Below are 13,370 nucleotides of genomic sequence, written 5' to 3' on the forward strand. Positions count from 1 at the left end.
GTTAGAGTGGCCTGTCCAGCCCGGAGCAGGGGGTTGCGGCATGGAGAAGAAGGATTTGACTGTCCTGAGGATGGAAAGCACGGCTCGGTGCCGGGACTCCATGCCGACTTCTTTAGATAACCCAGAGCTGTCAGTTCCCGTCGCCACACACAGACCACCAATCTGCGCCTATGTACGACCACCCGGAACGGGAACCTGCTTCATTACGATTAGGAGCTATACTCTAGCCGCACACCGGTGACCGTCCAGCCAGAAGTTGGACGCCGCATAGTGAGGATGACGATAGGCAAAAACAACAGATTGACGCCCCGAGGACAGAAACAACAGATTAATAGGAGAATTTGATACGTTATTTGATACGTTATTTGATGCGTGATTGATAGGAGAGACTAGGCAAAAAAGGAGAATTTTTTGCCGGTAGAGCGTTGGACTCCTCGTGGCTCGTGGTGAGGGCACGCGTCCCGGTTACAACAGTCCGGGTTCGAAACGCGACGGAGTCGCTCGATGTTTATGAGCCTCCTGGCGAGTATAGTTGCGGTTGGTAGCAGGCCGTAGCTGCAGTCGAAGTCAGTGAGGGGACCGGCCGTGCGCGGCTTTGTGCATACGTTAAACTTTGGGCTCTAAATTCTGCCATAGATCAGGAATTGCGCGATCGGAGGGTAGAGGGCAGGGCAGGGCCAACGCAACAAGCTCTGCTTAGCGGGGGCTCTGTCCTTGTGAATCCTTCATTCAAAAGGTTCGGACTAAATTTATAAAAAAAAAGAATACCCGGGACATGGAGTTGGGCCGCCTGAAAAGACGAAATGTAACGTATTGCTGAGCGAAAAAAAAATGGTTCAGGTAAACAAAATAAACACTTGATAACAACCCTAGGTAATCGGGTATATCAATGTGCTCACATTGCATCCATGTGTCGTTTACGCGTTTGTTTTTTTTTCATGTGGACTGACGACTCGCAATAAAAGTTCGTTTGCTCTTTCGCTATTGCCGGCCCCCCCAGTAGTGACTTTTTGCCCTGACTGGGGGGGCCAGGTTGGTGACTGCGGGGGTTTGGCCCCCCCAGTTAACATGTTAGACGAGGCCTTGCTATGCATTACTCCTGATCCGTTGCCATGCACGAACTGATGAGCTTTTAATTGTTCTGACCCCACCGTCGTATCTTTCTGTTTCAGGGGGTAAGAAAGTGGGCACCAACCCGAAAATCAACAACCTTCAGCCCGGGTACGAGGCAGCCAAATACGATCTCATCGTGGTTTCTGACAGCTGTATCCGCAGTAAGTACTGTCCGCCATCTTTTTTTAGTTTGCTCGATTATTTTGCAACTAAACGGGCTTAGATGCCTATTTCCAAAGCCGAAGCCGGAGAAACAGCTTGCCGCACAGATCCTAGCCCGACTCTCCCGCTAAACCAATGCCCCTTGGCGCGCGCTCACTGCTCACGCGATTGGTACGCTCTAATTATTCGTTTTCCTTTGACTCCTTTGAGTGTGATTGGCTTGGCCGTCACATAGAATCGACATATAGGGCCTGTCGTCTTGGGGATATCCGTCTGTCTATTTCTGTCTATAGGTGTCCGCTGTGTGCCGGTCCCGGAGTAAATGAGCGCTCGGTGCGCTGTCAGCTAGCTGTCCGCTGAGCTATTTTCGCTGCAGTGACTGCCAGTCCGGGTGGCGACAGTGGACTGTGATTCTGTGGTCTGTCTGTGACTGTGATCGATGGCCTGTGACTGTGATTTGCCGTGGGACTCCCCGCTTATGGCAGGCGATGTGAGCTAGTCGATAGTGGTGCAGGTCATTCACCTTAGCTGGGCTGTGTGGAGTTGTGGACTGTGCGGAGTTGCGGACTGTGTGGAGTCGTGGACTGTGTGGGGCTGTGTGGACTGTGTGGGGCTGTGTGGACGGTGTTGGACTGTGTGGGGTTGTATGGTGGTAGCGGTGCTGGAATGATCGAGGGGAGGGGCAGTGAATATTTGAGTAGTTACTGCTGTTGGTTTCGGTGTTGGTACTTGGTAGCGTATATCTTAGAGGCGGCACTTAGTGATAGAAGGTAATTAGGGGGTTGGGAGTATGTGTCTACAGAAAGGTGTGGTCGTGGTGTTTATTGTGTAGTTAGCTGCGCTGCTTTTGACAGCAGTGCATGCCACCCAATCGCGTAAACTCCGGTCACACCTTTCAGTATAAAAGTTTTGCTCGTGTTTCTGTCGGCTCTAGATGGTCCTCGTGCGTTGGTTTTCCAGTGCAAGTGTATGTGCTACTATCCTGTTGTCTGGTTGAGAGTGGAGAGACGTCCTCTGGTCATGTGAGTTGATAGGATGGTTCAGGAATAATTTTGGTGCCCCTCAGGCTAAGAAGGCTACATTATTACACTCCTGTTATGAAATTCAGCGACTGTAATTGCTTGAAAGTGGGGTAAGCTCAGCGACGCTTGTATGTTTGCTCAACAATGAGCTGGACTGCATGAAAGATGAATTAATTAGTCCTTGTGTAATGTTACTTAGTGTCCTGGCTACGCACTCCTTACACTTTGAAGTGTTTGTCCTCATATATCAAGTTTAATTAGCCATCGTGCCCTTCAATTGATGCTTGCGCCACAGTTTATGTAACAGTGGTCCAGTTATTAAACCAAACGGCAAACACATTAGATATTTAGCAGTCATGTTGCTGCAACTTGATTCTGCTCTGCAGTGCAACACACCCCATTCGGTCCCTTCGTGGCCGATTAGCTGGCATTTGCAGTCTAAATTAATATTTGATTAAAAATGAAGCTAAAATTCCATGAAATATCAGTCAACGATTGCATCTTGCTCTGAATTACTACCAACAGCCATGTGACTCGTGACTCGTGAGGAATTCACTGCCGTTCCCTCGATCCCTCTCCGCCTCCCCTCCCGAGCCCCAGCTGGTCTAACCCCCCCCCCCTTCACCGCCAGTGAAAGAAGACACGCTCATGGACATGGTGCACAACATGACGGCCCGTGTCGGACTGGTGCATCAGATGCCGTTCACCTGTGACCGGCCCGGCTTCGTCTCCGTGCTGGAAAAGGTGGGTGCGATCCTCCCGGTTCTCAGTCTGGGCTAACAGTCGCGCTGCGCTAGTGTAGGACAGTAGACATTGTAGGACGGCGCTCTTTGAAGAGGGAGGGAGGAGGGTGGGGATGGGTGCAGCCGAGTGCAGCTCGGTGCAGACTTCTTGCGAGTAGTTGGCAAGTGGGTGCGATATGTGGGGCTGCGCGCTGAATGCCAGATTGCAGCGCCCTGCGGTCGGGGGTGATTTAGGTTTATGACACGTGATTGTGTTGTTAGCGCGTGAAATGGCGACCGTGGTTCATGGTGGTTCATGAAGCGTGAATAGCCATGACCGTTCGGTGACATTGACTGCTATTGCTCGCTCAGTGTCTCTAGTCAATGTGTTCTAATGCTCCAATGTTGAATGACTGAAGGCCTTCCAACGCTGAATAAGACCCATAGCTCCAACACTTCAGTACCTGTCCTCGCTAAGAGTAACATGTCAATCACTGACCCTGCCTAGTCTGACTGTGCTTTACCGTCGTGACTCTGACCCACCCTCCCCTCCTCATCTGACAGGTGTATTTCGGCACGGCGCACGCACGGATCTACATGTGTGCCTCTCTGCTGGGCATCAACTGCGCCACGGGCATGTCGGCGCTGATGCGGAAGGGCCCGCTGGACGAGGCCGGCGGGCTGCGCGCGTTCGGATGCTACCTGGCCGAGGACTATTTCTTCGCGCAGACGTTCCTGAACCGCGGCTACCAGCTGGCCGTGGCCAGCACACCGGCCTGCCAGAGCGCCGACACCGGGGATGTGATCGGCTTCCAGAAACGGCTCATTAGGTGAGGCGCGCGATACGAACCGGGGAGGGGGACGGTTAAGGTGCTGCCTGCCCGGCTGCGGCGCGTTATTGGACGGAGCCGAAAGGCGTCGTCAGACGGTAAAGCGCGGAGCGAACCGCCAGACGACGGCCGACTACCAATAGGGACGGCGCGGAAATGAGTTCAATATTTCGCCAGGCGGCGTGTTATGTAAACTGTTTACCGAACAGTGTCCGGGAGTATCGCGCTCGGGGTGCTCCGAGAGACGCGAGAGAGCCTCTCTGCTGTCGGATGGGTTTGTTTGCCGCCCCTCCAGCGCAGTTTACCGCCCGGTCAGCCCCCGGGCGGTGTTTTCGAGTGATTTACTCCCCTAAGGTGCGTGGCCTTGGCTGTGAATTTGGCCTCGGAGTGGCTGAGTGGGAGGCTTTCCCCGAGGTCAGAGCTATGTGTCTCATTATGAGCCTCTGTGAGGGAAGATGAACAAGCGACCTTGGTGTCTGTCCTGCGAGAATGAGCGGCTTGTCATCAAACCATCCGGTGAGCCTTGCCGTCTGGTCTCGGTCTGAACCAGAGACGGCTGGGCGCCGGTGGGTGACCCAGTACCTACATCATATGCGTCATGTCATGTTACGCCGTCATGTAACTGACATGACGTAGTCCGGCCAGGAACGAGTGGTATGTTCCGGAGTCCGCACTCACTCGGTGCAGTCGCAATTATAAACGTTCCGCGAACCGGGTGGCCGGTTTGTTTGAGCGGTGCCGAGCCTCTGTGTTTGTCGGACGTGGGCAAGCCAGAAGCGCCGTCTCAGATGGACTGGACAGTGCAACTCTGGACAGTGCTACCTGGACTGGACCTGGATGGACTGGACCTAGCAACGCTGGCGGCGGCAGTGGTAGCAGCAGCGGTGGCTTTATCTTCCCTCTGGGACCGTAATCGGATCAACACTACAGCTGGTCGCTAAACTACTCCTAACCTACTTTCCGCTGCCATTACAAGTGGTTACGGGTTTACGGAAGTCTTCTGCTAGTCTCCTGATCTGCAAGTGGTAGCTCTGAGTGACTGGCCGCCATTGTCACCTTCTTCCGTGTCTTCCTAGTCCGCCTTCGCTCCCCACATCCGCCGTCGTGTTGTTATTTCAGCAACACCGCCGGCAATCTCTGGGTGACTCGGGGGAGAAGTGACGCGGTGTTTTTGCGCTGCCTGTGGCTGTCCCCCGAGTGGACATCCCTGCCGCCTGAGATGACCGGCGTCCGAGCGACCCGCGTGCGTCCGACTGCCGGCAGCGGCACATCGGATCGATGGTCTCGGCTGGCCGGTGGTGAACAGGAGGCGGGGGGGGGGGGGGTTACCTGATGGTTGATTGGACGAGCTGTTAAATGATACGCGTGTATTCTGAGAGCTTGACAAGGCTCTGAACCAGTTTGTAACAAGATACACGGTCGCCAAAGGGTTGTTATGGCTTAGGGTTGTTCATAAATGGAAGCCACTTTCAGTTGTTGCCCGACACGAAAGAAGCTGCGTTGATTTTATAGCGATATTTTATATTGGGCTGGTAAATTCCTGCGTTGGACGCCTTAGGTGGAACTGAATCGTAGTGAATGGGTGAGCTATTGATCTACGGTTAGAGTGCGAAGAGCGGGGAATGGGTAACCGCTGCCCAGGCCGAATTATCATCGCAGCCAAAGTGCTCGCTCGATACGGTCTGAACTGATTGACCACTAGTGATGTCAATTTCAGAAAGCATATGTCCAATGTCTGTTCAATGTCCAATACTTACGTCGACCGTCGATCCAAAAATGTCCAAGCCAGCCATTTGTCCAAAGATGTCCGACATCTACGCAATAGTTTACACTCAACACCGTTATTTAATTTGCTTTTAATGTATCGTTACCAGCTCAAAAGTGGCAATCATATCGAAAGCTGAGCTTTCTAATAGCCAATCAATGCTAAGCACGATTACTTTATAAAAATGTTGAGGCGTAGCAAGCGATTGTCCAAAGCTGTCCAAAGCCTGCTGTCATTGTCCAACCGAATTCCGAATTGGACATTGGACAAAATCGCAATTCCGAAGATTCAAGTTCCGATTGACACCACTATTGACCACGTAGGATCAACTTATTCACCGGCCGAGTAATCGTATCGCTGTTCTTTGTGCTGTGTAATCAGCACCCTGTTGGAGCGTTTGGTAACCTAGTTCTAACAGGCGGACTGTTTGCTGTGTGCGCCATCAGCATTGTGCAACTGCAAATGCAATTAAGCCCAGAGTTCCGCTTGCATGTCGACATTGCGAGATCCGCCTTCTTGAAGCGGTGAACTTATCTCGAGCAATGCAGGCGACCGTTGACTTTGTTCTGTATCAACAAACTTAAAGGCAGTACTTGCAAGCCGGTTCTGGGTCATTTTATGCCGTTGCGTAGTACGTCATGTGACCAGGCTGAAGCCTGTTGGTTAATATGTGCTGCCCAGCTGTGATGCGTAACAGAACGAGAGCGACTAGGTTCAGTGACTTCCAATGTCTTCCCTAATTGTTCAAATAGCTTATGCAATTCAATGATCGTGTCATCAAGGGTGATACATGAGTGTCATGACTGGCACTAAGCGTATTGAAGCACGATTGCCAATGCTGCGCAATTGGGCCTAATCATTAGTTACGCGTCGTCTGGGTGCCTCACAGGGCACTCACTCATGTGATGATGCTCCCCTGCTCCCCGGTTGCCTTGTCCCACCAAATACCCATGCCTTTCCTCATGCCCCCCCCCCCCCCTCTGCACCCCGCTAGTGCAATGTCCCGACAGTGTAGCCCCGTTTGACCCGGTGTGACTACATGACCCTGTGGGGCCCCTATGACCCTGTGTGACCCGACTACCCCTTCTGTCGTCAGGTGGGCCAAACTGCGGATCGCCATGGTTCCGTTCACGATCCTCATGGAGCCGGTGACCGAGTGTTTGCTGCTCGGGGCGCTGGGCGCCCTGGCCGCCCGCTGCCTGCTCCAGGTGGATCTGATTGTCTTCTACCTGCTGCACGTGCTCTTCTGGTTCTTACTCGACTGGCTGATGCTCAGCGTGGTCCAGGTGAGGGGGGGGGGGGTAGAGGGGTAGAGGGGGATGCCCCCGGCGCCGTACCGCAGTGCGCCAGCCATCGTGACCCGTCAGTGCCCTGGGTTATCGACCATGCAGCCGTCCGACCGACCGAGCGAGCGACCCTGCGAGCGGGGAAATGAGCACGGTTACCCATGGACCGAACGGCCGACGGACATGCAGACATGAATATTAGACGCTGGGAAAGAGACTGACGGGACAGGCTGGACAGTGGCAGTGGCTGCCCGGGAACGGACTCACTGGGACGTGACCTGCGCGGCCGCGAGGGGTCTGGATGAGCCTACATGGACAATAATTGCACAATGAGCAATGAACGTGACTCGTGCGGAATTAAAGTAGAGACCGACATTTGCACATCCTGTCTTAAAAGCTGGTAAGGATGTCCGTCGGCCCTTACTTAAACTGGTAGAAGCGTGAATGCGGGCAAGATGGGAACCGGAAACAGCGCCGTTAGGCTTAACAATTTTCCATGCGTTTTACTTTGATTTTCAAGACAGACACCGTCTTAACCCCAAGACTACTGAGTGCTCAGTTGCTAAGGAAAAGTCGCACAGCTTACGTATCGCGGATGTTTGACCACTCACACTCGTAACTGACGCCACGCACCCTATAAGTTCCGCCGTTCGGCCCGTGTGTGGTGGTCGTATCGGCCGGCTGTCGGTCCGCTATTCGGTATCCGGCCGGAGTCTGTAGGCCGCCCGCTACACTACGACCGGAACGAGCAACGGCCATTGACCACACAGGAGCTGGACGCTGGGGTAGGATTGGGTGGGTGGAAAGGATATGACCGGTGCAGTAGGCTCAGGTCAGTAGAGATGGCTGCTGCTCCGGGTAGCGCGGCTGCAACATATTGATCGCAAGGCGCCAGCTGTGAGGATATTGCTTTTAGAAGACGTAGTTTTTAGATTCAGCGGGAGTCGCGAATACGTTGATGCCGGCAGGCAGACCTACGGAAGTTTGGACGGACACACGTTTGGATGAATGAAAGCATTTCTGGTAACACAAACATTGTACCCGACCGCTTGCTAGCCTTATCGAGTTTTGCACTTTGTTGTTTGCTATTCAAGAAACTATTCGAAATAATTTTTCAAAGATATTCCATTTCGAACAAAGTTTATGCATCGGCGCATTTAGTACGGAACTGCGTGCTCTGTTTCTCAGTCGAATGCCGCCGATTATTGTGATTATGCCACTGACTGTATCTCTCTCTCTGCTCCATTTCAGAACACCTCCCTCCGATTAGTGGTCGCTCTGGGACTGACAGTACTCTCTGCTCCGTTTCAGAACACCTCGCTGCCGTTCAACAAGTTCGAGTTTGTGGTGGCCTGGCTGCTGCGCGAGGCGTACGCACCGATCCTGTTTCTGCGCGCCATCTGGGACCCGGTGATCCGGTGGCGTCACGGCGTGTTCAAGCTGCGCTGGGGCGGCGTGGCCGAGGAGGTGCCGGCGCCAGTGCCGCCTGCCGACGACGCCGTCAAAGTCAAGTTATAACGCCGGAGCACAGGTGGCGCTGGTGTGGCGCCCATACTCAGCATGCCGCGGCGCTGCGCGCTGCCGCATGCTCACGTGATACGGTGTGTCTAGTCAGTTGTGGTCGAACTCGCGGTGTGTGCCGGCCGGCCCGGCGCGCCCGGGACTGGTGGGGAGTGCTCCCCGCGGGCGGCCGGGCCGGGCGCCGGCCGTACCTCCCAGGCCGCCGGCCGGCTCATCAGTATTACCAGCCAGCGCCGGCTGGGCCTCGGACTTCCACGGCCGCCGCGCCGCGCCGCTCGGTGCCGACGGGACGGACGGAGCGCCGCCGGGGCCGCCGGCCGAGCGCCGACCGGCCGCCCGCGTGATTCGTGACTCGGTGTGTGCAGCACGTGACACGCGTCACGGCACAGTGCAGTTAGTGAGAGCCGACAATCCGTGCGGGGGCGCCGCTCGCCGCCGCCGCTGCCATCGTTCGAGGCATTCCGTTGTCGCTGCCGCCGCTGCCCGGGGCGCTGCACAGTGATGCAAATGGGGTTCACGAGTGGCCATAAATACGAAAAAGGCCCAAAATTCAAGTTCACTTAATCGAATAAATCGTAATATGGTCAGTCAGGCAAATGTTTGGGGTGTCTGAAAAAGTATGATTTTAATGTTTTTGTCAAAACCGGCCTCGTGTATGATTGTCAGAAGTCGAGCCATTTTCGATGTCGTAAAATGACTGTCAGGCACTTGAAATTCAAGTGCCGCTAGCGTGCGTTCATGTCATACAAACTGCAAAAATTATACATAAAAATGATCCCCGAAACCTGCTGCTTCTAATGCCACGTCATAAAAAGCCGTATCTATTTTGGTTTGGCGGTGAGCTAACTATTTGTAATCATGTTGCAACCGCAGTTTTTTACCAAAAATATTTGCTTTCAATTCACCTACAGCACTTCACACAGTGTGTGCCCGTTAGTGCGCCATATCATAGCATTCCCTAATCATTTCTGAGTCGCATAGTGAAAGAATTAAGGCGCTAGCACAGGGCTGACCGGCGCTACAGAGGTTTTCGTCCGGCACGGTCGGGTGCCGCGGCGCAGCGGGCGGCCCGGGCGGCCGCGCCGCCGCGCCGCCCAGGACGCCGCGCGACGGCACCCACCCGCCCACTGCGCGCCCACTGCGGCACCCGACCGCCCGGACAAAAACCTCTGTAGCGCTGGTCAGCCCTGTGCTAGCGCCTTAATTCTTTCACGATGCGACTCAGAAATGATTAGGGAAGGCTATGGTATGGTGGACTAACGGGCACACACTGTGTTAAGTGCTGTAGGTGAAACGAAAGCATTTTTTCTTAGTAAAAAACTGTGATTGCAACATGATGATAAATAGTCAGATTACCGCCAAAGCGAATGAGATACGGCTTTTTGTGACCCGGCATTAGAAGCAGAAGGCTTTGGGGATCATTCCCATGCATAATTGTTTCAATTTGTACGAAATGAACGCAAACCAGCGGCGTTTGAACTTGCGAGTGTCTGACCGTCATTTTGCGACCTAGAAAATGTTACGACTTCTGACGATTATACACGAGGCCGGTTTCGACAAAAACATGAAAACCATGTGATTTCAGATGCCCCAAACATTTGTCTACTCGGCCATATCGCAATTAACTCGATTTGGTAAACTTGACTTTTGGGTATTTATGGCCACTCGTGAACCCCATTTGCATCACTGTGCGCTGGGGGCTCCAGTCATTCATTCCTCAGTGGTTGGCGCTCTCCAGACAGCCGGTCAGTCCCGCCAGAGTCTGTCCCTTCCAGCCAGTCCCCCCCCCCCCCCCAATGACAGCCAGTCATCCCCTCCCCCGGAGCGAGTCCTCCCCCTCCGCTGAATGACCAACCCGGCTCTCATGGTTCACCGCGACTGGACTCCGACTGCCGCCCGCGGACTGGCGACCGGCTGTCTCCCCCTCCCAGTGATGTTTCTGAGGGCCCACACCGGCCTCAGTGGGCTGCCGGGCCCGCGCGTGCATTGTTTTACTACTGTGAATACAGTGTCTTCAAAAGACTAGTGTGTGTGGGTGCGACATGGACGGTGCTGCGGAAAGACAGCAGACAGTATTCGTCTGATGTGGATAGTTTCTGGAAACGACTGAGCCGTTTTCTCGAAATGAACACGCACACATTACATGAGCTAGGATGAACGAGGGCGCGTTATAGGCTTTGTACTGAACATCAGCCGTAGACCCGATTGCCAAATGCATTTACTTCGCACTGTTTCTGGGGAGTTTTCAAAAGGGAGGCAAGGTGTTTCACCGCCAGTGGCGATCCGATTTATACGTAGGTATAACTAATCCGACAGACTCAGTGTTAAATGACAGACTTGCCTCCTTTTCAAAAGGGAGGCAAGATGTCTCACCGCCAGTGGCGATCCGATTTATACGTAGGTATAACCAATCCGACAGACTCAGTGGTAAATGTCCCTTGTCCCAAGTCTACCGTACTCGATTCGACAAACGCCGGGTTTCCTCAAAAGTCGGGCGTGTATTGGTCCGATATAGACACTAGACAGACAGCTGTGATCAGTCAGTTCAGTTGCCAGATGACTCGGGTCGGACCGTCCAGCTCGGAGGCCGGTCGGCCGCCCGGCCGTGGCTCCCTCCCCAGGCCCGCAGAGCCGGCCGGACGTCGGCCGGTGACCGCCATCGCGCCGCGCTCCGCAGGGACACGCGGTCACCGCGCGGCCCTGGCGCGGAGCGCAGGCCGACCAGTCGCGCGCAGGACTCTCGGACGCGCCGAGTCCACCCGCCAAACATGCATCTCAGCTGAAGTGCGAGGGGACTTCAGAGACAACTAGTCTGTCTCTTGTTCCCATGCACTTCAGCTGAGATGCATGCTCAGCGCGTGGGCTCGGAGTGTCCGGCGTCCGGAGCGCTACTGACCGTGTCTGCGCGCCGCCCCTGGGCTGCGCGGTGACCGCGCCTCCCCCCGGAGCGAGGCGGGACCGCGGACCGGCCGGAGGACCGCCCGGACCACCAGCCCGCCACGAGCTGCGGACCGGGCCGACCCGCCCCCGCCGGCCTGCAACACAAGACACTACAGCGAGACGAACGAAGAACCGCGCGCTCGGTCGGATATACAGATGTTGACGGAAAGCACGTAGGGGAAATGCGGTGCCAGAGCAGCTGTTGGAGATTATTGCGCCCTCCTGCGGGGCTGCTGCCTAGACAGCTGCGCGGTCGGACGCGCGGTAGGCACGCACGCGCTCACTGGAAGCTCTGACCGGCCAGCAGCGGCAGGGCGGCGCTGGAGCCACATGTCACACACACGCCGCGCGAGCCGCCCCGTGGAAAAATACCGTATAAAACTCTGGTCGGTCGGTGAGGGCTGGTCCCGGGGCCGGCGCGGTGCCGATTTGTACACACTCCACAGCCGGCTGCCGCCGCGGACGGCGCCTCATCCGTTCCACACGCGCGCGCGCGCGACCTATTGCCTCCGTTGCGATAATCTCAGGGGGTGCGGCGGGGCGCGGGCGCTGCCCGATACAGCCGCCACTACGCTCAGGCGCCGATGCTATAACATGCAGCAGCTAAACATGCACAGGCTAGCTGGAATATGCCGGCGCCCGCTAGCCGAGCACCGCTACGGGGTTCAGTGCTCACCACTGACTACGGTCATGTATATAGGTATGTCTGCCGCTCGTCAATACGCACCGCAACTGCAATACGTACCTCCCACCTGACATGGTCACAATGACGCCCACACACACATACAAACACGCTGTATAACACACTACACAAGTTCAGGGACACGGTAAACTACGGGACACCGCCGGCGTCCGCCGACTTCCCTGCTATCTCTCAAACTGTATACATTATCAGCACCAACTCTCTCTCACTCTCCTAATGACAGAGCACAATGTACGTAACAAAACGGGACACTCGCGACTCTCGAGCGTTATCCGTACAAAAACGGACTTATTCACACTGACACATGTCCGGTTATTAAACGGACAAATTTACTCAGACACTCAGCCACTCAACGCATCGCGCTATAGCGCGACGAGAGAGGAACCAGGCAACCTGCTCTCACCCTTGTCGGGGCGACATCCCATCCTATTCCCCAAGAAACAGCCAGCTTGGCGACAATTTAGGAGAGATTACAATAACCCAGCTATAAAAGTTGAAAGTTCATTCATTCAACACAACAAATCACAACAGTAATACAAATCACGTGGCACACGATCAAGAAGCACGCAATACTACGGCCAAACAAGAATCCCTTGGTCCAAGTTTCGGTTATCGTCAGACGCACGAGTATTCACACGTAACTGAAAGAGCAGAGACACACACCCTCGACCTACGCAGATCGTCACGTGAACGGCCTGTGACGGCCCGTTACGCTACCGTCACCACCGGTACCCTGGCGCCGAGCTGCTGGTCCCCTCCCTCCCCGCCCCCGTAAATGCTGACCGGTCAGGTCACCTGCCTGACCTCAGTCTGTCCGCTGACCGTCAATGGTCCTCACTCGGCCCGCATCGGTCCCCATTCCCCCGCCAGCACTGCAGCGGGCCTCACTCACTCACTCTCCACACACCTCATGCTATCATCAGCAGACCTTTCTCCCTTCAATGTCAGTCCGAGAGCCCGTGACTCCCCATCCTGTCACGGTTTAGCCGCACAGGCTGCCAAGCAGCACCCAGAACACGCCCGGCTCGGCCAGGCCCTTCTCCAGCGGTTCGGGGTCGTGTTCAGAGCCGCGCCGGCGGCGCCACCAGTGCTGCTTGGCCGGCCGGCGGGCCGTGGCCGGCAGCACGGAGGCACGCACGGTCGGCCCGTCCGGGCTGTCCAGCAGCGGCTCGGCCTCGGTCTCAATACGGTTCAGCGATGACTGGCTGAGGTACTTGCGCGGGGACGAGGCGCTGCGGCGCACGGTGGCGTAGTCGGGCGACTCGGAGCGGCCCGACGACTCCGCTGTGGGGAAGGGGAGGGGAAT

At 55.4% G+C, this 13,370-nt stretch overlaps 2 protein-coding genes across 2 annotated transcripts in view; one reads left to right on the top strand and one right to left on the bottom strand.

The window, feature by feature from the left end:
- LOC122378598 (ceramide glucosyltransferase-B-like) overlaps positions 1 to 8,909 on the top strand; it is a 68,442-nt gene extending 59,533 nt beyond the window's left edge. The window contains exons 5-9 of the mRNA XM_043359835.1: positions 1,173 to 1,274; positions 2,929 to 3,041; positions 3,584 to 3,849; positions 6,711 to 6,900; positions 8,212 to 8,909. Of these exons, the coding sequence (XP_043215770.1) occupies positions 1,173 to 1,274; positions 2,929 to 3,041; positions 3,584 to 3,849; positions 6,711 to 6,900; positions 8,212 to 8,418 (878 nt within the window). The 3' untranslated portion in view covers positions 8,419 to 8,909. The remainder of the gene's footprint in view (positions 1 to 1,172; positions 1,275 to 2,928; positions 3,042 to 3,583; positions 3,850 to 6,710; positions 6,901 to 8,211) is intronic.
- A 1,990-nt stretch (positions 8,910 to 10,899) lies between these two features.
- The window catches only part of LOC122378631, a 31,575-nt gene continuing 29,104 nt past the window's right edge, over positions 10,900 to 13,370 (bottom strand). The window contains exon 7 of the mRNA XM_043359883.1: positions 10,900 to 13,348. Coding sequence (XP_043215818.1) covers positions 13,047 to 13,348 — 302 coding nt within the window. The 3' untranslated portion in view covers positions 10,900 to 13,046. The remainder of the gene's footprint in view (positions 13,349 to 13,370) is intronic.

The sequence above is a fragment of the Amphibalanus amphitrite genome, unplaced genomic scaffold (assembly GCF_019059575.1).
Source record: "Amphibalanus amphitrite isolate SeventyFive unplaced genomic scaffold, NRLGWU_Aamphi_draft 000062F_arrow, whole genome shotgun sequence".
Taxonomy (NCBI): Eukaryota; Metazoa; Arthropoda; class Thecostraca; order Balanomorpha; family Balanidae; genus Amphibalanus; species Amphibalanus amphitrite.